The sequence below is a fragment of the Mustela nigripes genome, chromosome 1 (genome assembly GCF_022355385.1).
Source record: "Mustela nigripes isolate SB6536 chromosome 1, MUSNIG.SB6536, whole genome shotgun sequence".
NCBI classification, from domain to species: domain Eukaryota; kingdom Metazoa; phylum Chordata; class Mammalia; order Carnivora; family Mustelidae; genus Mustela; species Mustela nigripes.
The window spans coordinates 237764678-237788121 of NC_081557.1; the positions used below are offsets into that span (position 1 = coordinate 237764678).

General features: G+C 39.3%; 1 protein-coding gene across 3 annotated transcripts in view; it reads right to left on the reverse strand.

The window, feature by feature from the left end:
* Positions 1 to 23444, reverse strand: part of ATP8A1 (ATPase phospholipid transporting 8A1) — a 234470-nt gene that overhangs the window by 46855 nt on the left and 164171 nt on the right. For all 3 annotated transcript variants that reach the window (XM_059383312.1, XM_059383321.1, XM_059383304.1), the window contains 2 exons: positions 6154 to 6337; positions 5939 to 6049 (listed from right to left, as the gene is read on the reverse strand). In XM_059383312.1, coding sequence (XP_059239295.1) covers positions 5939 to 6049; positions 6154 to 6337 — 295 coding nt within the window. The remainder of the gene's footprint in view (positions 1 to 5938; positions 6050 to 6153; positions 6338 to 23444) is intronic.

A 23444-nucleotide genomic window follows, 5' to 3' on the forward strand; every position in this document is an offset into this window, starting at 1 on the left:
CTTCCAGTTTTTGGCTTTATACATAATTCAGAACTAAATATTTTTGTACAGAAATCCTATGCATCTCTATTTTCTAAGAATGGATTATTATTATTTTTTCTTGGTAAATAAAAGATTTATTAAGGTATAATCGATATACAAGAGACTGCACACAGTTAACATACAATTTGGTAAGTTTGGACATATGTGTACACTTGTGAAACTGTCACTGTACTGAAGGTAATATACATATCCATCACCTCCAAAAACTTTCTTGTGCCCCCCCCAAAGATAATTATTCGAAGTAGAATTAATGGATTAAAGTTTATAAACCTTTAAAGTGTTTCTTGATAATTACAGTCATCTGGAAGTGAAATTTGAATTTATGTATTAAAAATACTTGGTCACTTGAATTTATGCTTTGATTAGGCATAAATCTTCAAGTAATAAAGCATCATGTTCTTCTGTATTTTGAAATCCTCTTCAAAACAGCAGTCTTAACTTTGGATACAAAATGAAAGGCAATTAAAAAAAATGAAAACAACTTTCTCTAACATGCTTAAGACAAATGCAAAATTAAGTATTAGTAAGTCAGGAATACGTAGATTATTTTTAGGAAAGCCGATCTAAATGTAATTAAAAATAAAGTAGATATGGAAGAGTAAAAAGTTTAACCCTGCAATGAGATTACTACGTGAACACATATACAAAACCAAAGCATAACAACAACAAAACCTGTTGGAAGACAGCAGTCTTGATGTGCCAGTCAAGTGAATTTTTGAATCAGAGTTGCAGGGACTTTGCTACACTTCACGTTTCATTTAACCTCATTATGGAAGCATGAATTGCTACAAATTCACCATTTATCAATATGTACCCAGGCTGGCCTCCCTATGAACAGCTTCTGTATCCACATTGATCTTTTTCCTTTTTATCATGGAAAGGAATGATTGAGCATATATAAAAACGAATGTCTGCTTCATGAGATGGAAAAGAAAACAAAGCAGCAATAGCACATGAAAAATAAGTCTGAATTGTGTTCAGGTTGTAACACATATTACCAGCAACAATCACAGGAGCACAGGAATCGGAATCAGATCTGAAATTCTTGCTTGCTTTCCTCCATCTATTTACAGAAAAAAATTGAACATTTGCCCTAGACAAGGAGCTAGGCCATTCATTTCTGCATGCTTTAAAAAAACTTGGCATGTTTATAGGAAGTTAAGTTTATTCCTTAAGGTGGTGCTGCCGACTTAATTAATTAATTTATTTATTTTAAGCAGAAGAAGATACAAGGTGACAAGATGGGCTTTAATGCTCTCTGTTGTGTTTTCACTTCGTCAAATGTGGATTATGTAAACACGTATTTGTGATACTCCCGGTTGATGGTAATGTTCTCCCTGAAGGGAATTGTGACTTATTGCAGCAACACATGCAAAGAACCTCTTTGAGCTATCTTAGTGTGTGATGGAAATATGTGGAATTTTTCAACACAAAGGTTCAAATTATGGCCTCGCTCATCTATGAAGATGTGGTCTAATCATAGTTGGTCTGAAAAAGAGAGGCATATCAGATTATCTAATGGATAGGACTCGGTTCAAAAGGTTATAGCCATAAATGTATCTGCAGTCACCAATGGTATATACAATGAGAAAGTTATGTTAAATTCGTGTGTGAGTGAACATTTGTAAATGTGAATGGTGTCCTAGCTGTGTCTGTAACATTTGGTGCGGATTCAAATGTCAATATGAGCTTGAAATTTAAGAACCTCCCTCAAATCAAGTAATATTTATAGAAAGCTTAACATTTAAAATAGTTTGCAAATAAATGAATACATTTTCATTCAAAGTTCATTTAAAAATGCCTAATTGAATTGCCTTATGAAAGAAATGCAGGAATTTTTAAGTGGAAATCTATCAACACATTTTTAACTTTTTACGTCTCCTATTGAAAGGTATGTGAACATGTTTTTACAAATTATCTTCCTACATTAAACAATTCTTACTCTAATTTCATTTTTTAAAAGAGGAGACATGACTAGAATATGAACAGAATCCTTCAATACAGTACCCTACAACTTTATACAAATATTTTGACATTCAAGTTTATATATTTTAGAGGAGAAAAAGTTCTTTGACAGTGAAAAAGTCTACAGAAAGGCTGATTTCAAACTAGTCTGATTTGTACTTAAAAGATATATTAGAAACACAACCTGAACTAAATAAAACAACACCTAAATGGCTATAAACATATAAAAGCCCCTCCTTTGACTCAACAAGAACTATGGATGCAGAAAGAAAATTCCAGTCTTTCTCGGGAAGTATGGAGATTATTTAAATTCACAAGAAATCCATGTCCCAGGACAATGTGCTCAGAAAGTATCACCTCTTTAACTTTAATCAAAGCTTCTGGAACTTTGGAACACTCCACTGTTTTGGGATCTTACCAGGAAACCTGGATGTGACCAATCATTTGAAAGAAAAGGTCCTATTTTGCTAGGAAAGAGTCAGATATCTCAGAGGGGGAAAAATTCCTTTAGAACAAGCCGGTGATTTCATTGAACACCTTGGGCTACTGCTGGGCGGCCACCACAAGGAAGCATTTTATATGGAACCTGTGAAGTTTGTGTTTGTTTGTTCGGCTGTAATTTATGGCAACAGAGGAGCTAGATAGTGATGTTCCTAGCGCTACAGCAATGGGAAAAGCACTTGTTGCTGATAATCTATGAAACCCAAAGCATTCCAGGCCATTCCTTTATTAGCAAAGAAACTTCAGACCTGCCTCTCTTGGTATTATATTCTGAGTTCCACGTCCCAGCAGAGGCGTGGCAGTCAAAGCTTTGCAGACTTTTCCCTCATGGAGCATTTCTGCATATTAAACAGCAGCTTATGAACAGTCAATGAGTCCTCTGCTCCCACGCCTGATCAGCACAAAAAACTGAAAGGGGAGATTGGAGACTGGCAGTTGTCCACACCAGAGACACCCAGCAAAGTGTTCTCTGTCTATTCACTCACGGGAGTGACACGAACCATTAACATCGGCAGAACTTGTTTTAGCAGGCAAATGCTGGGTATCTGGGAATTGATTTAAAAGGTCAATTCCTTTCCAAGACAGTTGAATTATATTCAAAATACATTTCTATAAAGTGCTAAAAGAAAAGTACCTTAAAAAGGAGATTTCCCGTAGAGTTTAGGACTTACTTCCTTTTCCATGTGTAAAGAATTTGATTAGTGCTAAATATCTCATGAAGAGGCTTTAAATTCAAAGCCAAGTGAAATTTAGGGCTAATCTACCACAAATCGCATAACTCTGCATCTGAAACAGGGCGTGCAGTTTTAGTCTTTTCATGTGAGTTTAATATATTTTATTTCTCCCATTAGTACGTAAGTTTCGCCTGCTTCACAGTTGATCGTCAAATAATCTAGGCTTTTAAAAAGCAATGAGTTGTGCACTCATTTCATTTTATAAAATTAAATTTTTGTAAGCAGATTTATTGGTGCCAGTGGCTTTGAACTCCCTGTATCTTCCAAAGGTATTTGTAAATAACTGTATAAACTGATATTCTTTTGAATATCAATGTTTGGGGAGAGAAGAAAATATAATTAGGAAAACTAGGACTATAGAGGGGATCGGGAATCAAAAATTATCCTTTTAGAAAAGAATGACAAATTTACACAGACAACAAAGAATGTATCTGTTTTTGGACCTTCTGAGCTATTTTAGAAGTGCATTTTGCTTCAAAACACAGACTATTCCAGACAAAATTCAGCAGTAATGAACAATAAGTTCATAGATTGTTTATGTGTCCAAGTACTTGATTATTTTACCTAATGGGCTGTAGCCTAATTATAGCATTTTTGTGACCAATAAATGAAACTGCCTGCATGCTTTGAAACTAACTTTCAATTTTCCTAGCTTGTCTCTTCAGAACTATGATCAGTCAACATTTTAATAAGGAGATAAGCATTCTGACAGAGGCATAAAGAACGGGAGCGGATCGAAACAGACAGCAACTCCCAACTAACAATTAGCAGCATAAATGTGAAATTCACCCATATTTTCTTTGTCTATAGTGTTACTTCTCTAGTGTAAAGTATGAGATATTATTTCCATACAGCAAATGGTTAGGTTGTACCCCTCCTGACAGACTTGTAGACACAGCAGATTGGAGGGCAAGGTGGCAGAAACAGACTTGTGTGAGGGAGCCCTGGGCAGGTTTATGAGGGTGTGGGCAGGTCCTCAGGTGGGAGTACAACACGGAGGATTTTCTTAGCAAACTAAGGGGCCCTTATCACTATGCTGTGTACAGCAGCAAAGGAAGCCAGAAACTGGTAACACCTACTAGAGTTTAAGTATTACAATTACAGCTTATGAAGATAAGATGGCTATAGGTTAAAAACAAAACAAAACAAAAAACGGTAAATAACTTTTCTATCACGTCCTGGTTAAATCATTTAGTTCAGCATATCTGCGAGTTGTTGTGTGCTGTTCAGTGTGGTAACCATGGGTCACAGAGGGCTTTTGGACACTTGAAATGTGATTAGTCCACAGTGAGATGTGCTGTTAGTGTAAAATACACACAGGATTTTAAACAGCATGAAGAATGTAAAATAGTGTATTAATTTTTTATAGTGATTACATATTGAAGTGATAATTTTGAACACACTAAGATAAAGAAAATGTCATTTTAAAATGAACCTGGGCTTTAATTTTTAGTTGTTTTTATACGGTTCTCAGAAAATTTAAAATTACACATAATGGCTTATGTTGTGTTCTATTGGCAAGCTCCTGAAGGAGAGGAACCTCCTGTCATTGCTAAACTAAGCCTGGTGCCTGGCAGATGTTGTAAAAAGAATGCCTCCTTTTAGAGGGGACATTCCTGACCTGGGTTAAGTTTTAATTTCAATAATAATGTTATAGATGGTAGCAGAAAAGGAATATAGAAATTTGTTGCCATCCAGACATAGGAACTGAATGTTCTGATAATTTTTAGACAAATCCCTCATTATCGGAACTCTTGCTACCTATCAACCAACTCAGAAGCCAAACAGGTACGGATAGCAAGGGATACTTGTATATAACTAAGTTTGAAACAATAAGAACTATGAGATGACCTGTACAAGCAAAACTATGTGTGTACCCTTCCTGATTCTACCCCTTAGAATTACAATCCTCAATTTAATGTCTGTCATTCCCTTACTTTTTTTTTTAAATAGTTTTCCATGTGTGTATCCCTAAATAGTGTAACGCTTTCTCTAGTATGATCTTGAGCTTTATAAAAAATGCTACATAGTTTGTGGTTTTTTTTTTTCCTTTTAAAGTTTTTTATTTATTGGGTGCCTGGGTGGCTCAGCCGGTTAGGCATCTGTCTTTGGCTCAGGTCATGATCCTGGGGTCCTGGGATCGAGGCCCATGTTGTGGGGGGAGGGGGCGGTCCCTGCTCAGTGAGAGCCTGCTTCTTCCTCTCCTCTCTGTTCATGCTCTTGCTCTCTCTCTCTCAAATAAATAAAATCTTTCATTTACTTATTTGACAGAGAGAGAAAGAGAAAGAGTGTGTGTGCAAGCTGGGGGAGGGACAGAAGCAGACAGAGAAGCAGACAGCCCGCTGAGCAGGGAGCCAGATGTAGAGCTCAATCCCAGGACCCCAGGATCATGACCTGAGCCAAAGGCAGACAGACGCTCAACCGCTCCACCGACTGAACCACCCAGATGCCCCAGTTTGTAGTCTCTTAAAAACTGAAAACATGACTTCATCAATTCTAATTCAACATATCTTACCAAAACAATGCAACATTTTTAGCCAGAAATTGAAACAGTCATTATTCTCTGTGGCCAACAGACTTGAACATGTTTGGAAGTTATAAAAAGTAGGCAAACAAAGGAGTCACTAAACCAATGAAGAAATTTTCTTTAAACATATATGTACCTGACAAGGATTTTAAACTTAACCTGTGATTACCTCAATAATATAGAGGACTATATTCTTGTAGAAGCAGTACAAAATGCACTTGGAGACTCTGTTATAGTTCCAGGCACCATGCACCATCAATAAATTCTTCAAGTACTTGAACTAAAATAAAAGTAGAAAAGAATCCGTCAGGAAAAGAATAAGTATTTTTCTCTTCATACTGTCAATTGAGACTCATGCTGTGTTCGGCGGAAAGGCTGCTTTACCTGAGCTATGGAGTAATCAGAAGAATTAGCTGCCTGAAGGCCTTCGTTGCCACTGATCCCGACCCCGACGTGCGCCGTCTGAATCATGCTGACGTCGTTGGCTCCATCGCCAATTGCAAGCGTTATGACTTTGACTTGTTTCTTAACCATCTCAACAACTTCAGATTTTTGAAGAGGAGAAACCCTTAAATTAGAACAGATTGTCAGTTACCGCCACGCTGGGGGTAAAAAAAAAAGAATTTTGAAATGTCTTTGTCTTGAAGGACAAAAGAAGCAGAAGATCCAAAAGAAGAGTTTGCAAATGTTCAGTTCTCTGTTAACCTGGTTGCCACTTTAAGGAAAAAGTCTAAGAACCAAACCTCTAGGTTATAGGTAGGAGCCACAAGGACCTGTTAACTGTATTTTCCCAGAATGGTTGTATTAATTTGTTAAAAAATTAACATTGGAGTTTAGAAATTCTAAATCCTATACTGTACCTGGAAGATAAAAGTTTTGAGCCTCTATAAGCAGATCTTAAAGGATGTACTAGATCTACATTTATTTATTTATTTATTTGTTTGTTTGTTTATTTTAAAGATTTTATTTATTTATTTGACAGATAGAGATTATAAGTAGGCAGAGAGGCAGGCAGACAGAGAGGAGGAAGCAGGCTCCCTGCGGAGCAGAGAGCCCGATGTGGGGCTCGATTCCAGGACCCTGGGATCATGACCTGAGCCGAAGGCAGGGCCTTTAACCCACTGAGCCACCCAGGTGCCCCTAGATCTACATTTAAAACAACTTTGTGGGGTGCCTGGATGGCTCAGTGGGTTAAAGCCTCTGCCTTTGGCTCAGGTCATGATCCCGGGGTCCTGGAATCGAGCCCCACATCGGGCTCTCTGCTCAGCCTGCTTCCTCCTCTCTCTCTCTGCCTGCCTCTCTGCCAACTTGTGATCTCTGTCTGTCTAATAAATAAATCTTTTTAAAAAAATAAAACAACTTAGAACTCATTAAGAGTATGGAATTGGCTAACCTCTTGACCTGTTCTCAAACACTGTGACGAATTGACCCAAATAAATGCCAAATGCCCGATTGCATAGTCCATGTGCCTCAATTTTCTTCCAAAGGTACTAAGGGCCAAGTGGGATCAAGCAATCTTTTATACAGACATGGAGCAGGAACAGAGGACACCAGCATCTGTACTAAAATCATAGTTGGTATTAATGCTGGATCAGTGTATCACAGACCTTTAAAAGCCACTTCGGAAGTAAACCTCATGACAATGAGGGAAGGAAGGGTTCAAAGACAGCATGCTTCAGCACCATCACTGTATCATCCACAACTACGGGCAAGTAAAAGAGGAAAACTAAAGAGTGAACTGAGTCAGTGAACTATGAAGACAGTAATTAGATATGAAGAAACAACTATCACACACCATGTCAGCGGTCAAGAAAAATAACTCATTAAGTTCTTTATCAAGGTGGAGCAGAACAGGTGTTTAACACATATCTATTGGAACATCTGGTAGGTCATTTATTACTCTGCATCAGAATGGAGAACATTACTCTGAAAGACGCCATCTTGCAGTTTTCCTGAGTATTTCCTTAGGAATAATTCCTAGCACGGACATGCACACAAAGATGCCCTCTTGCCCTTCTGAAAGCCTTCTGTCAGGGCAGCCCAGGTTTCACCGCAGGTCTGAGAATCATTACAGGAAACCATGAGTTTCTTGCAGAGTGAACCAATCTCCTCATCTTTGTATTGCCGATGTTGATCCAGAATAAGTACTCAATAAATGGTTGCTATATGCAAGAATTATGTTTAATTCTTTCTTTGAATTTCCTTCCAGAGTCTGGCAACAGCACAACATGACCCAACTGTGAGCACAGCGAGTGAATGGGTGTGAGTAGCAGCCATTATGGTCTTCTTCATGGTTGGCCTCCATCTTTCTTTGACGCAATTTTCCTTTCATTTTCACATTTTATTTAATTTCTCTTAACAGGCTAATATATTGGTAAGCCCACTGGCTCTAGGCCAATGCGTTAAACATGGACTACAGCTAACATTTAGTAAATGTAAAAAAAGAAAGCTCATCAAGAAATGATCTAAACAGCAAATGGGCAATGGACGTGAAAAGAGAGAAGGATTTGAAAACAATCATCAAATTCCCTTCACAATTTAACAGGCTCACAATGTAAAAAACTGTGAGATCACACCATGGGATCGATGGAGCTAGAAAACAGTGGTATTCCCACCCACCCCACCACCACCACTTTGGCTGAATGTATAATAAAGGAGAAATCTCTGCATGGTGAGCTAATAGTAGTGATTTAAAGAAACATCAGAAAAGAGCTCTGTTTTCTTTCTTCATGGCTATTACAACCAAACTCTATTTTCTCTGCCTGACACTACAATTTTCAATGCCCCCAAATTAAAACTGGCTGAGGACCTTCACCAACCTCGTGAGTGTGGTTAACTCAGGTATTAAAAGTGGAGTATTAATCCCCTTGGCAAGAGCAATGTGTGTGTGTGTGTGTGTGTGTGTTGCGTGCCATCCTTTAAAGATGATGATACAGTGGGAGACCTCCCCAGAGTCACTGCAACTGTTACTAGCAGGAGCATCTATAAGCTAACAGCAGACAATGGGCTTAGGAGAAGATTCGAGAAACAGCGGAAGCCTTCATACCTGATGTGTTTGATATAGCAGTTGGTTGCTTAAAAAAAGATGTCTGACTTAGGTGGGGATTCATAAAAAGTAAAATATACATACAGAAAACATTTAACTCATAAACATACAAACTTGTGATGTAGAGCTAAGAACCTGCTTTGCACAGGGGTCTGATGTTTGAGATTCTGATTATTTTCTGGCGGCAGAAACCTCAGTCATGAGCCACAGTCCATGGCTGGATCCAGTCAAGAGGAAATCAGAATAGAATGATGCCTCACGGGGGGTGCCTGGGTGGCTCAGTGGGTTAAAGCCTCTGCTTTCAGCTCAGGTCATGATCCCAGGGTCCTGGGATTGAGCCCTACATTGGGTTCTCTGCTCAGTGGGGAGCCTGCTTCCCCCTCTCTCTCTGCCTGCTTCTCTGCCTACTTGTGATCTCTGTCTGTCAAATAAAAATCAAATAAAATCTTAGAAAAAAAAAAAAAAAAGAATGATGCCTCATCTGAGTTTACTGTTCTCCTACCCATTCTAGATGATACAGCTTTTTTTTTTTTTTTTTTTTTTTTTTTTTTTTTTTTAATTTAAAATTTTTTTTTTTTTTTTTTTTTTTTTTTTTTTTTTTAACAACTCAAAAGTCTCCCTAGAGCATCATATCTGGTTTTCCTAAAAACAATTTTGACTGATGCTTAGTAAGCACCAAGTCAACTCATGAAAAGTGTCCTTCCAGCTCTGGGCATGATGTACTGTGGGCCCCAATAGCTTGTCTTAGGGCAAGAAGGTATTTGAAGGGAACTCAGGTTAATCAAACTGAAATCAGTGAAAAAGATGTACTGTTGGGGTGCCTGGGTGCCTCAGTGGGTTAAAGCCTCTGCCTTCGGCTCAGGTCATGATCCCAGGGTCCTGGGATGAAGACCCACATCGGGCTCTCTGCTCAGCAGGGAGCCTGCTTCCCTTCCTCTCTCTCTGCCTGCCTCTCTGCCTACTTGTGATCTCTGTCAAATAAATAAATAAAATCTTTAAAAAAAAAACTACTGTTTTTATAGTATCCATTTAAAAACATTTTCCCTTGCTATAAGGAGGTTACAAGATCACAAAAACAAACTCGTAAGACATTAGGAATCGGTGTAGCATAAAGCTACTTGACTTAATTGCCAGTACTTAATAATTTCAGAGGATGTGGAAATCAGAATGGGCCAAAAGAGGGTTCCTTGACAGTTAGAATTTGACTTGACCTTGACAATATGAGGAGAGCTCATGTCAGGCAAAGGGAATAGCATATACTAAATTTCTTCACATTCAAAATGATCTAGAATGTATTCTTTCTACCGTTGTCCTTCTATCTAATAAAAGGTCACTATCTGTATTCACACATTAGAGTTTATTTACTTTCTTGACTTTTGTACACATGCATCTATATTTGTACAATTTCCAGAATGGTCTAGAATGACTTTACTATATGCTAATTCTTCCAAATGTCTATCAAAAAAAGCACATGTCCGTGGCTGTGAATACCTAAAACTTAAGTTTTACAAATGCCAATAGGGACCTAAGGCATAATTCAGAAACATCATAAAAGCACTGCTTCCTGGTCTAGATTTTTTTTTTTTTTTTTAACCATGGATCTACATCAGGACTTAAATTATACATAGTTCTCTTCTCCTCTACCGTGGCTCTTTCATCTCTAAGAGAAGTCTGAGGCTCTGTGGAAAAAGCCTACATAACCAGCACACACTGTGAAGGCCAGTTTTCTTCCTGTGACTCCACAAACAGAAGGTGGGACTTTGCAATGAAAACTAGCAATGCACAGAGTGCAGAAATGCTTCTCAGATAGTCAATTGGCTGTAGTTTCTGCACCTGCTTTTCATTAGTTTTCTTATTTGCTCTGTAGTAACTCTCATTGCCCTATGAACGTTAGATCAGAGTACTGGCAATTTTTACCACTTAAGCTATAAGTGGTAAATAAATCAGAATCTCAAACATCAGACCCCTGTGCAAAGCAGGTTCTTAGCTCTACATCACAAGTTTGTATGTTTATGAGTTAAATGTTTTCTGTATGTATATTTTACTTTTTATGAATCCCCACCTAAGTCAGACATCTTTTTTTAAGCAACCAACTGCTATATATTCTATAGGGGAGCCCATCTCAGCTGAGCCTCATTTTGTACTCTTTTCATGGGATCAGCTAAATGAATCACTTTAAAAAAAAATTATTTACTTATTTGACAGAGAGAGAGAGAGAGAGCACAAGTAGGCAGAGAGGCAGGCAGAGAGAGAGGGGGAAGCAGGTTTTCCGCTGAGCAGAGAGCCCAATGAGGGCTCGATCCCAGGTCCCCGAGATCATGACCTGAGCCGAAGGCAGTCGCTTAAACAACTGAGCCACCAGGCGCCCCCATGAATCACCTTTTTTAATGGAATAAGGATAAAGATGATACATGCAGACACACAATAAAGGATATTTTAGGGGACTTTCTATAGGTATCCAAAAGGAGTACAATAATTTATCTTACTGTATTGTGTTTCTAGATTGGCAACCTAAAAAATATCTCATCCTATACACTAGAAATCATGTTGATAGTATATCCTCTCAAAAACATACTGTAGACTTAAGAGTTACTATAAAGTTGTCATTAGAAGGTGAATCTAGGAAAAAATGTAAAAACATGGAGGATTAGAGTGTTTCTTAACCATCCTGAAGTGTTTTTTATAGTGCGCCTATGTGTCTAGAACCCCCCCACCCCCGTATTTACTAAGTTGAGGGCGTTCCTAGTGACTATTTAGAGGTCAGGATCATTAGTCGGGGGCTCTGCTGTTTTCCCCTTTGTAACACACTTCCTAAGATTTCTCCTTGCAAATATCAGTTTATTTGTTCCCACCTGAGTCACATTCTGCTAATAAAAGAAAAATCATAAAAAGAGAGAGAGAAAAAAAAAACCCAAGACAAAAACTTTTGAGATCCTGATTCTTCTTCGAGCCAAAATTTGTTAGGCACCTTTGTGAAGTTTTTAATTGAGGAGCATTAAAATTTGGCAAAGAAATCGCTTACGTGTACCAAAGTTACATAAATGTGCTAATACTTCTAGAAACTCAGCATCAATTTATTACTAGAATGAAAAGAGCCACTTACATAGCATCCCCAAAACTATTCTTAGCCCATGGTACATAATGAAACATTCAACTACTTCTAGGTAAGAGAACTGTGCTATTCAAATGACTGGTGTGTGAGTTCCTGCCTCATCTCCAAGAGCAGCATCTGTTGATATACTGCGCAGTCAGAGGCATCAAGCGGACCTCATAATCCAGGGACTGAGTTGACAGAAATAAAATACAGATAGCCTTCCACAGGATAAAAAGGGAAAGAAACTTTAAAAAAGATGTCTTTTTGCAATGCATTTTTTAAAAAATATTATCTATTTTAGTTGGTTAGTTAGTTAGTTAACTAGCAAGCTCCATGCCTAGCATGGAGCCTCAGGGGGGCCCTGAACTCACAGACTCTGAAATCAAGACCTGAGCTGAGATTAAGAGTTGGATGCTTGACCAAATGAGCCAACCAAGTGCCCCCCCTGCAATGCATTTTAGAGGCAATTCTTCTGCCCCTGCTTTCTTTCTTTCTTTTTGTCCTCCCTCAGAATTCAGATTGTTACAGGTACACTATTACTGTCTCCAGTGACAAGGGTTCTGATACTAGTTTAAATAAGGACTGATTGTATTGATAGCGTTTATCTGAACATGCGTGCACGTGTGTGTGTGTTCCCAGGCATTCCAAACTTCTAGCTGGAAACTGTACCTTCTCAAAACCCCAAAGAGAAAATTCCTGATAATAGAAACCTTTATTACAGTGTTCACACCAGAGAACAGTTTGTCTACGGTGCTACTCTTCCTTCCTTCCCTTCCCAAATGCCTGAATGCACACCACCAGCTCTGCATTTTTTTTTCTAGCTTAGTTCTGACTCTTCAGTCAGTATAACTCACGATGCTGCTAGGATACCCCACTGCTCCTGAACTTCTTCCCTCCCCTCCCCTTCTCTCCTTCCTTCCCTTTTCCCTCCTTTTTCCTTTCTGTACTTCCTTTCTTTGTGTCTCTGTGTCTTTCTCTCTTACTACATCTAGTTACCAAGAAACTAGCACTAGATTCAGCCCAGGGCAGATGTAAAAAATATAGTGGAATGGAATAAATGGTAATTTTGCAAAAACAAGAAATTCACCTCATGATGTCATTATCCCAACCCTACAACTCTTGCTCATTTTTCCCTGTTTGTTGCTGGAAGTCAGAGTCTGTTTAATCTGCTTTGTATCTAGATTGCAGAGGAAGTACATAAGGGCTATTGGATTCTCTAGGCTTTCTCACAGCGATAGGAAAAACAGATTGAATATTATTAGGTAGGGAAGAAACATACCACTTCTTCAAGGGAAAGTGGGTATACTAAGAATGGGTCAAAGCTAGATGACAAGGGGGCTCTATATGTCAGGATAAGAAAGTCTGAATATCACAGCTAGCCCTAAGCAACAGGGGGTGTTAACGAAAAAGCTTTTGAGCAAAAAATGAGTATGGTAGAAATTGTGCATCAAAAATACTAATTTGGGTTGCCCATCAAAATGTATCTTTTTTATATAGGTAGATAACTATACCTATCTCTACATATGTATCTGAATTGAAAAGAAAATGAAAAGAAAGGCTATATGGGGTCTGTAAGGGGTTTTGAATGACAGTGGGATCAGAGATGACCCTGAGGTTTCCAGTGTGAGTGATGGATAAAATGGCGGTCTAAACATTAATCAAAAAGGTAGGATGATTTAAAGAGGAAAATTCTCAGGGAAGTTCTAGACCCTCAGAAGTTCAGAAAGCAGTGAGATATCCTAGCAGCATCATTAGTTATGAAGAGTCAGAACTAAGACTGAAGAGTCAGAACTAAGCTTAGAAAAAAAAATGAAGAGCTGGTGATGTGCATTCAGGCATTTACTCACTCATCAAGGGTTTAAATGATCCTTTAGTATGTGATGAAATTTCTATGGAAGAATACAAAGAACAAAAAGGAGAAGAAAGTACAAGATCTTAGGACCTTCCTTCTGCCCCTAAAAGTTATTAATTTAGGGGCGCCTGGGTGGCTCCCCTAGCGGGTTGGGCCTCTGCATTCAGCTCAGGTCATGATCTAGGAGTCACGTGATTGAGTCCCGGCATCGGGCTCTCTGCTCAGTGGGGAGACTGTTTCCCGCCCCCCCCCCTCTGCTTGCCTCTCTGCCTGCTTGTGATTTTTTCTCTGTCAAATAAATAAATAAAATCTTTAAAAAAATTATTAATTTAAGAACATTTATTGAACTACTGTCCCAAGAGTTAATATTATGAACCTATATATAGGATAGTGGTCTCTCTATGGACTCTTGCTCCAAGGAGACATAAGTGGTAGAGAGAGACAGAAATCTCTCCTTCATGGCACAAGGTCCAGCCACCTTTCTCTGTCTAGCGAACCTTGCCTACAGAAATGGTGTGCTCCCACTTGGGAAGCATGACTGCTCAAGGAGGTCTAGAGTGCTTCCCCTGTCTAGTTCTGCTATTTTGTGACCTTGCTCTTCGAGTGGCTTCCATCTCTTTCCATTCTTGATATCTGGTTGGAGGGCCCATGGGCACTGGTTCTCTTCCCTTTTCCTGTGACTCTGGGTGAGGAAGGGCTGGAACTTCCTTAGGCTGTAAGGAGACTAGCTTGCCTTTCCTTTTTTCCTTCCTTTCCTCCTTTTTGGGAATTCTCTCCTACTTGGATGGATTTCACCAAAGGCTTTCCTCTCCTCTTAGAAATACCTAGTGCTGGTTACTGACAGAAATGGAAATAAAATCCTGAAGACGCCAGGAGCTAAAGAAGTATGGTCAATTTGAGGGTCACACTTAGTAAAGATCTATGAGAAACCTTTAGGGGAACCATGATGTTGGGAGGGAAATGGCACAGAAGGAAAGAGTGGTGTGTCAGGGGTCATAGATAAACACACAGGCAGGAAGAGCTTTTCAGCTGTACTGTTCACTCCCTGTGTGAGCGCAGGCTGACCAGTGTCAGGGAGGTAAGAGTGGGCTGGATGGAGCAAAGAGACTCCTCTCTCACTGTAACTGAAAACTTTGGTGTAGGCTTCAAGCTTGTGGCAACTCAGACTCCTCCAAACAACAGGCTTGAAAGACTCCCCAATGCCAGGAGTATTCCGCAGTGTCCTAAAACTAAGACCCCAGAAAAATTTCTTCCTCATACCTAGGAACAGAAAAGTTAGAGCTTTCTAGTCAACCTCAGGGCATGAAGCCAGGCTGGGACAGGTGCTGATGACATGGATGTGTTAACAAAACTTTTAATGTTACTTTACTTAAGTAATTCCATCAAAACGTGGCTGCCTCTAACAAGAGCAACACTTGGGCAAAGGAAGAAGGGCTTAGACTGAGCCTTGTCTCCAACTCTATCTCAAGTTAGGATGTAGCTGTCATTAGGGAAGGATTTTACTGTCATTAGGGAAAATGAGGGAAAATATCTCACAGGAAAAACAAGAGAAGATCATGAGTACAAAAGAAATTACAATGACTTATAAGAAAGTAGAACTAGTAAAAACAGATATAACAAGAGTTTTTAAAAGGTCTGATAAAAAATCAAACAAAACAAAACCTTGGCAAGATTTGAGAAGATACCAAAAACATGAAACCAGAACAAGCAGTTATAATGAAGAACAAACTGAAAATAAGTAACATAAAAATATAACTGTTAAAATAAAAAAGCTAATAGAAAACTGAATGGTAATAATAGTGCCTGGAAGTTCAAATATAAAAAAAAAACTGTCTCAAAAGATATTAGGAAATTAAATGAAAATGAAATTTATGAGAAAAATGAAAAGAAATGGAGCAATATAGGTGACTATTCATAATAGGAGTTCAATAAGAGAATAAAGAGGGGCAGAATGAAATAGAGTAATTTTCTAGAATTAAAGAAAAACATGCTCTTCTATTTAAAAGGATTGCACAGGGCCAAGAATAAATATAATAAAAATATACTTACCTATAGATGCATTATGGTTAAATTAAGAATAAGAAAAATTTCTAAAGGTTTCTAAAGAGAAAAAGCAAAATATTTACAAAAGAAATTCAGATATGACTAACACTGGATGCAGACACAGAATTACTTTAAAATCTTCAGTTCCTGCCTCCTTATGGAGGTGGCCAGGGAAAAAAGACATACTAATACATATAGACATTAAGCAAAAATATGGTTATCAAAGCCCTAGAAATAACCAGACAGAAGATAGACTGTAAAGCTTGCAAACTGAAAGAATATAATTTAGACATAATTCTAAATAAATCTCTATAATTTAGAGATTTAGACAGTGGAAGACAGGAGGAGAAGAAAGAAAAAAAGTATAAATAAATGAAAAACTCAAAATAAGATCAAAGAAATGAGGGCAACATCGTACTAATTATAATAAATATTAATGGTTTAAATTCACTAACTGGAAGAGATTCTCAGGTTAGATTGAAACAAAAAGATTCACCAATATATGGTGTCTAAGAGACATTCTTAATAATAATAGGTAATAACAATAGCCTAACTATGGAAAGGACCTAGATGTTCATCAACAGATGAATGGATAAATAAGATGTGGTATACACACACACACACACACACACACACACACACACACACAATGGAATACTATGCAGTCATCAAAAGAAATGAAATCTTGCCATTTGCAACAACATGGATGGAACTAGAGGGTATTACGCTAAGCAAAATAAGTCAATCAAAGAAAAATAATTATATGATCTCCCTGATATGAAGAATTTGAGAGGCAACACAGGGAGCATGGTGGGTAGGGAAGGAAAAAATGACACAAGATGGGATCAGGAGGGAGACAAACCATAAGAGACTCTTAATCTCACAAAGCAAACTGAGGGTTGCCGGGGGGATGGGCGTAGGGGGAGGGTGGTTGGGTTATGGACATTGGGGAGGGTATGTGCTATGGTGAGTGCTGTGAAGTGTGTAAACCTGGTGATTCACAGACCTGCACCCCTGCGGCTAATAATATATGTTAATAAAAAATTAAAAAAATAATAATGGGTAATAGAAACTGTTTTTGCTCATTATGTTTTAAGCTCTCTACTTGTTTTATTTCATTCAGTTCTCAGAAGAACCCTTGAAGAGATAGGTTATTATTATTGTCATTTTGCAAATGAAGAAGACACTGAGGCACAGAAAGGTTATATAACTTACGGCAAAAGAACAAATAAGTGGTGAAGCCAGGATTCAGCCCTAAGCAGTGTGGATTTAGAGACAGTATTCTTTTTTTTTTTTTTTTTTTTTTTTTTTTAGAGACAGTATTCTTAACCATTATATTATACAGAAGGATTGAACGTAAGGGTTTAGGAAAAAGAAAAAGACAAGGCACATACGAAACAAAGGAAAGCCAGGTTAGCATTATAAGACAAAATAGAATTCAAGCCATAGGAAAAGCCATGATAGAGAGAATCTTTATGTATGATTTCTCACCAGAAATATTCAATTAGGCCATATAAAAGGAAATTTGATTTCTAAGAGTAACATAGTTTTTAATATACATAATAACCCACTTATTCCTCACAGCTGTATAAGAGCAATGACTGTCAACTCTGTTTCAAGAATGAATAAACTAAAGCTGAAGAAGTTAGACAAAAAATTGCTCAGCTAAGAAGAAGAGGTAAGGCTCAGACTTAGATTCCAGAAAGTCTGGTCCCAGAACCTGAGTACTGAAGTACACAGCATGGCAACCAGACAGAAAATGGTAGATTGCTTAGTAAATGGTATTGGGAGAATCTACTATGTAGAAATGAATTACATCAGATCTCTTCTTCCTAAGATATACAAAAATAATTGTCACATGGATTAAAGACCTATATGGAAAACAGAAAGCTGTGATGTTAACAAAAGAGATGTCTGAGAATATCTTTTTGAGCGGGACACACTTACTAATTAAAAAAGCACCAATCATAAAGGGGACAACGGATGGAATTTGACTGTCTTAAGGTCTATGATGGATCACAGACACCCCCACCATTTACATTTTGTCTAGAGCTGCTTTCATGCTACAATGGCAGAGCTAAGTAGTTAGGACAGAGACTGGATAGCCCAGAAAGCTTAAAATATTTACTATCTGGCCCCTTACAGAGGAAGTTTGCCCACGTTTGCTCCATGGAATACTCCCTTCCCCTTGGAAAATGCTATCTGGGACCACCTCCTCTTTCATGCCTTAATGTAAAGCTTGTTTTATATGCTTTACTTGTCTCTGTTTCTGTTCCTTTGGTAACATCCCTTCTGTTTTCCAAGATCATTTTGCCCTAGGATGCAGTCTCTCCCTTGTCCTACAGCCATTAAACAATCATGGCTTACATCCTACCTGGTATTGACTCTTGGAACTCTAGCCTGGCCCCAAACACCAAGCCTTAAATTTTCCCTAAATGGGGATGGCTCAAATGGGTTTATTAAAAAGAAGGTAATCACTAGAAACCTTATGGGTTCAAGAAGACCCAATTACACTAAAGTAACTCTTTTCCTTTCCCACACAAAATCAGACCAGTAGACAGACAGATTGAAGAAGTGTTGTAGGTTATATATATCATGTCCTTAACAAACCAGAAAATGAACTCCTTTATTCCATCACCATAGAACTACAGAAGAACTATACGTAATCTATTAGGTGGATTTTTTTTTTTTTTTGATTGAAAACACATTAGAGTGCTGACCTACTGATTTATGTAAAGCTTCAGGGAGGCCTTGCTGGGAAGCTGCAGAGTCTGTACTTAAAATTGCTGAACAGAAAAGCATCATCACGAATTTGAATGTAGTTATGGAAGATACGTATGCTTATTCCAAGTTAGCAAGAGAGAAAACAGAAAAAGACTGAAATGAATAAGACACCATTTAAGAGAGGCATGATCACGGAAATCAAGATAACAATTAGTCTTGGGCGGATAGTAATGCTAAAGGGAGCACGAGGGGGTTTCTGAGGTGCCGGTCATGTCTGGGTACTTGATACAGGAGTATATTCGCTTTATGAAAATTCACTAAGTGGCACGCTTATACTTCATGTACTTCCCAATAGAGGTTAACTCTGTTATTAGAATTCTATCGTCTGCAATTCTAACCGGGGTGTGTGTGTGTGTGGATGGTGGTTTATCTAAAACGATCACATCTAAAACTATAAAATGTTGAAATTACAGAGGAATTCTCAAGTGTTTAGATTTACCAATCTAAATTTTGCTATCAAATATGGACTTCCCTGGGGACGGGTCCCTCTTAAGTAGCTAACAGGCTATACCATGGCCTTGCTGCTCCTTTAACATCATTCAGCAGAGAGAAGGCAGCAAATGAAACAGACAGGGCTGAACAGCTTATTATATTATATGAAAGCAAAATACGGCCATTTTATGGGGTTATAAAATTTATTCAGGATGTCTTCTTTTAGCCACACACGTATGAAAGAAATAGTCTCCCAACATTTCCAAGATTTATTCATGTTTTCTTGGAAGCAAATATGGGATTGACATTCATTAACAGTTTGTAAGTCTTCTCAAAGCCAAACATCTGCTTGGCATCCGACGGTGTTCACAAACTTTTTCTTTAAAGGAATGTCTGTTGAGCATTTATTAGCTTCATTTGTGCTCTATAACTACCCTCTGAGTAGAACGTTTATTTAGAGAAATCCTTAAGGTTTAAGACAATCCCCAAAGATTCGAGAAGTAGATCTGTCTTGACCCTTTACTTAATGCACTTATGCTATGACAGAAAGTATTCGAAGTGTCCCTCTAGACCTCTTCGAGGAGGACTCGTTGATCAGACTGAGGTGAAAAGGTTTTGCCTGGAATGTCACTCCCGAGTGACGACACTCACTGAAGTCAAGTGTTTTTTTATGCACTGTGGGGAAAATGGCCTGAAAGGGGGTTAAACTTTGATTAGAGATGTTGCAAGTAGGGAAAAATGCTTAGTTCAATTTAACTTCTGCTTTTCAGAAGACATGAGTACATAAATTATGTAGGAGAATGGTGATTACTAGACAGTCTAAAAGCTGGAGGCTCTAGGCCAATTTTCAACCAACTGTCACAGAACATAAGTTTCAAGATATGTTTAAACGAAACTGACAACTACAGAAAAAAATGTAAAATTCTTTGAAAGGCTGCGTTATGTGAACTGATGAGGATCTCAGAAACCACATGCGATTGAACACACAGCAATACTTGACTGCAACACTCCCACTCTCTTCTGGAGGAAATATTAAAAGAGGTAGAACAGATGCTTCCCCAAATTAAGCCGATCCAAGCAGTAGATAGATTCCTCCCAGCAGAGAGTGGCCCACAGAAATAGGGTGGGTCCAGAAAGTGAAAGGTCTGGGAGGGGGTCTTCTGGCCCAGAAGCTTTCAAGCTGGAAGGAAATTACCAAGGAAGGGTGCATGTGTGCATGGCCCTTCCACCTTTCTATGCCAGAGAAGCTCTACTCTTAGCTGCTTAGACATCCAGGCTCCAAGGAGGATTTGAATCCCTGCTGTATGCCAAGCTCTTCATTTTATAGGCCACAAAAACCCAAGCCAGAGAAATTCCATTTGGTATCCAAAGTGCCAGAGAGGTAAAAATTTGAACAAGTATTTCATGAATCCTCAGATAAAATACCACTTTGCAGAACAGTTCTTGATTTTAGCTGTGCCCATAAATCTCCACACGTCTTAGAGCAAACTTTTCCCTCTCCTACCTGTCCGAGAGTTTTTTTTTTGGGGGGGGGGGGTTCTGTGAAGCCCCTAAAATGGTGCATTTAATTTTACCGATTTGTGTGTATGTTTTCTTTTCCTTGGGGGGTGGGGCAGGAGGGATGAGCAGCAGTTTTCATGTTCTTCAAAAGCATCTGATCCCGGACGCCTGGGTGACTCAATTGGTTAAGCAGCTGCCTTTGGCTCAGGTCATGATCCCAGCGTCCTGGGATCGAGTCCCACATCAGGTTCCTTGCTCAGCGGGGAGCCTGCTTCTCCCTCTGCCTCTGCTGCCACTCTGCCTGCCTGTGTGCGCGCTCTCTCTCTCTCTCTGGCATATAAATAAATAAAATCTTAAAAAAATAAAAAAGCATCTGATCCCACCAAGGATAAGAACTGGTGTACTTGCACAGGGGAAAAGAAGGACCACAAGGAGATTATGTTTATAACCTGGAAAACTTATCAGAAACTCCTCTGACATTAGATGTATTATTTCCTATGAAACTTCTCAGCTGGTCCAGTAAATGGGCACAGAAGTAAAAGAGTGCCTGGGAGGCTCAGTGGGTTAAAGCCTCAGCCTTCGGCTCGGGTCATGATCTCAGGGTCCTGGGATCAAGCCCCACATCGGGCTCTCTGCTCAGCGGGGAGCCTGCATCCTCCACACTCTCTCTGCCTGCCTCTCTGCTTCCTTGTGATCTCTGTCAAGTAAATAAATAAAAAAATAAAAATAAAAATAGAGTACTTGCTGGGCTGATAAAGACAGATGTCATTTTCCTTGTTGGGTTTTCCATCCTTAAAAAAATTAGAAAAAGTTACTTGAGGTATGACATGAAACCTCCCCTTTGTAAACCAAAACCAGGACTCCAAAGCACTGAATAATGTTGGAATGGGGGGGGGATTTATTTCTGTCTCTGAATAATCTCTTCAGAAAGTGGTGGGAAGAAAAGTAATGACTATCGACTGAGAACAGCTGTTTTTTTTAATTCAGCCCTAGGCTCTGGAGGGAAAACGTTCATCCCCATAACTATTAGGCAAACACCGAAAACTGCCTTCTGTCCTTTACGCCGATCATGTCAGGGAGGAAAGTGGCTGATGTCATCCTGAAGATGGAACTAATTTCGAGATCCTCATTATCCATTACGGGAAGGCTTTCCCCTCCACTCCCATTCTAGCTGTGGCAAAAGAGAAGCCTGCAGCAGACAGCAGACTTGGAATTATCTTCACGTGAGGACTGACCAAAGGTGGGAAAGCAGTGGGAGGGGAAAACCCCGAAAGTCAGGATGAACACAAAGTTGTGAGACATCACCGTATTTTGAAATAATATTCACTATTTATCTGGAGTGTCTGTTCTACTGGAGGAAAATAGAGAATTTCCTGCGGCTGGGAAGTCTGTTATCCTCTGAGAAGCCTGGAGTGACACTTGCATTTAAAGGTAAAGAAAGATACATGGAGTTGTCCACCTATTCCTCACAAGCGACAGAAGCATTATCATGGAAATTGTACATCAAGGTCAGTAGGGTTAAACGACAAGAAAATGGTCTGTGCCAGCAGTTTAAATGCCAAGAGGCACCGGGCCAAGACGGCGCACAGACATAACTCCAGCACTGGCACTGATGTAATTACGGGCTTAGATGAATTCTCAACCTCAGACCGGAAGATGAACCACAGTCCTTATGGGAAAAGAGAAAGGAGGAAGGTAATTAGAAGAAAAAAGCTGAGGAAGGGTATTTTCCTTAAAACAAAACACCAAACAAAAAACCAAACAATGACAAACCCTAAAACTCTAAAGAAAATCCAGTGTCTACCTAGGGACCTTCAGGTCCTCAAACATGCATAAAACAGGATGGAGGGAGGAAGGGGCCACACACGTCTTTATAGGGCTCAGTTTTCGAGCTGCTCTGCATGTGCGTGGTAGAGTGTGACTCCCTCCCAGGGGCCCAGGCCTGGAGGAGCCCCGGGGTCCATGTGACTTGTGAGCATCCAGAACAAGGACCTCGGGAGGGAATTTCACAAGCGCGCAAACATATTTTTTCTCCCTTGACACTGCTTTCTACTTCTTCTCTCCTTCTGCTATTGTTTAATTTTGTGGTTCCACTTTTGAAGAATGGTGGGAGGTGCCGTGTTAAGCAATGCTCTAAGAATGAGACTCAGCTGCAGTGACTGTGTTAGGAAAACTGGCCTCCCACATCCATCAAAGCAACTGTGAGTCTACTTAAAACAGAAAAAAAAAAAAAAAAAAAAAAAAGGAGACTTGGAGGAGAGCAGGCAGGAAGCCTTGTGCAGCCTTGTATGTGCAGGGTCTCTGCCCAGCACGCAGTAGGTCCAGCTCCGGCGCGGACTCAGGGAATGGATCACTGTATCAAAAGAGCTTTGGATTACAGTTGGTTTACAAACAGGAGCCAGCCCGCATAGCACGACTGTGCTTTGGAGCAAGCTTTTGTTGATCTTCGTGATCCCATTAGTGAAAGTGATTAAACAACCAGATCTGGCACAGTTATCCTGATGGAAGTGTGTCAGAGTTGAACATTCCTAAAACTTGGTCAACAGATAGTAAGGAATCAAGAAAGGTCCCTGGAAAAGCAGATTTTAAAAAGCATGACAATATCAGAGTGTAAATGAGATCGTCAAGGTAATTTCCAAATTCTTTCTTCACGAAGGTAATTTCCAATTCTTTCTTCACCATTAAGCAGACAGCCTAATTATTACTGATACTAAATATGTGTGTACAGGGGACCCTGGGTGGCTTAGTCGGTTAAGGGTCTGCCTTCGGCTCAGGTCATGGGATCAAGTCCCGTGTTAGGCTCCCTGCTCAGTAGGGGAGTCTGCTTCCCCTCTGCCCCTCCCGCAATTCGTACTCCCTCCTTCCCGACCCCCGTCAAATAAAGCCTTTTAAAAAAAAATGTGTACAACAGGCTCTCCAAGAGC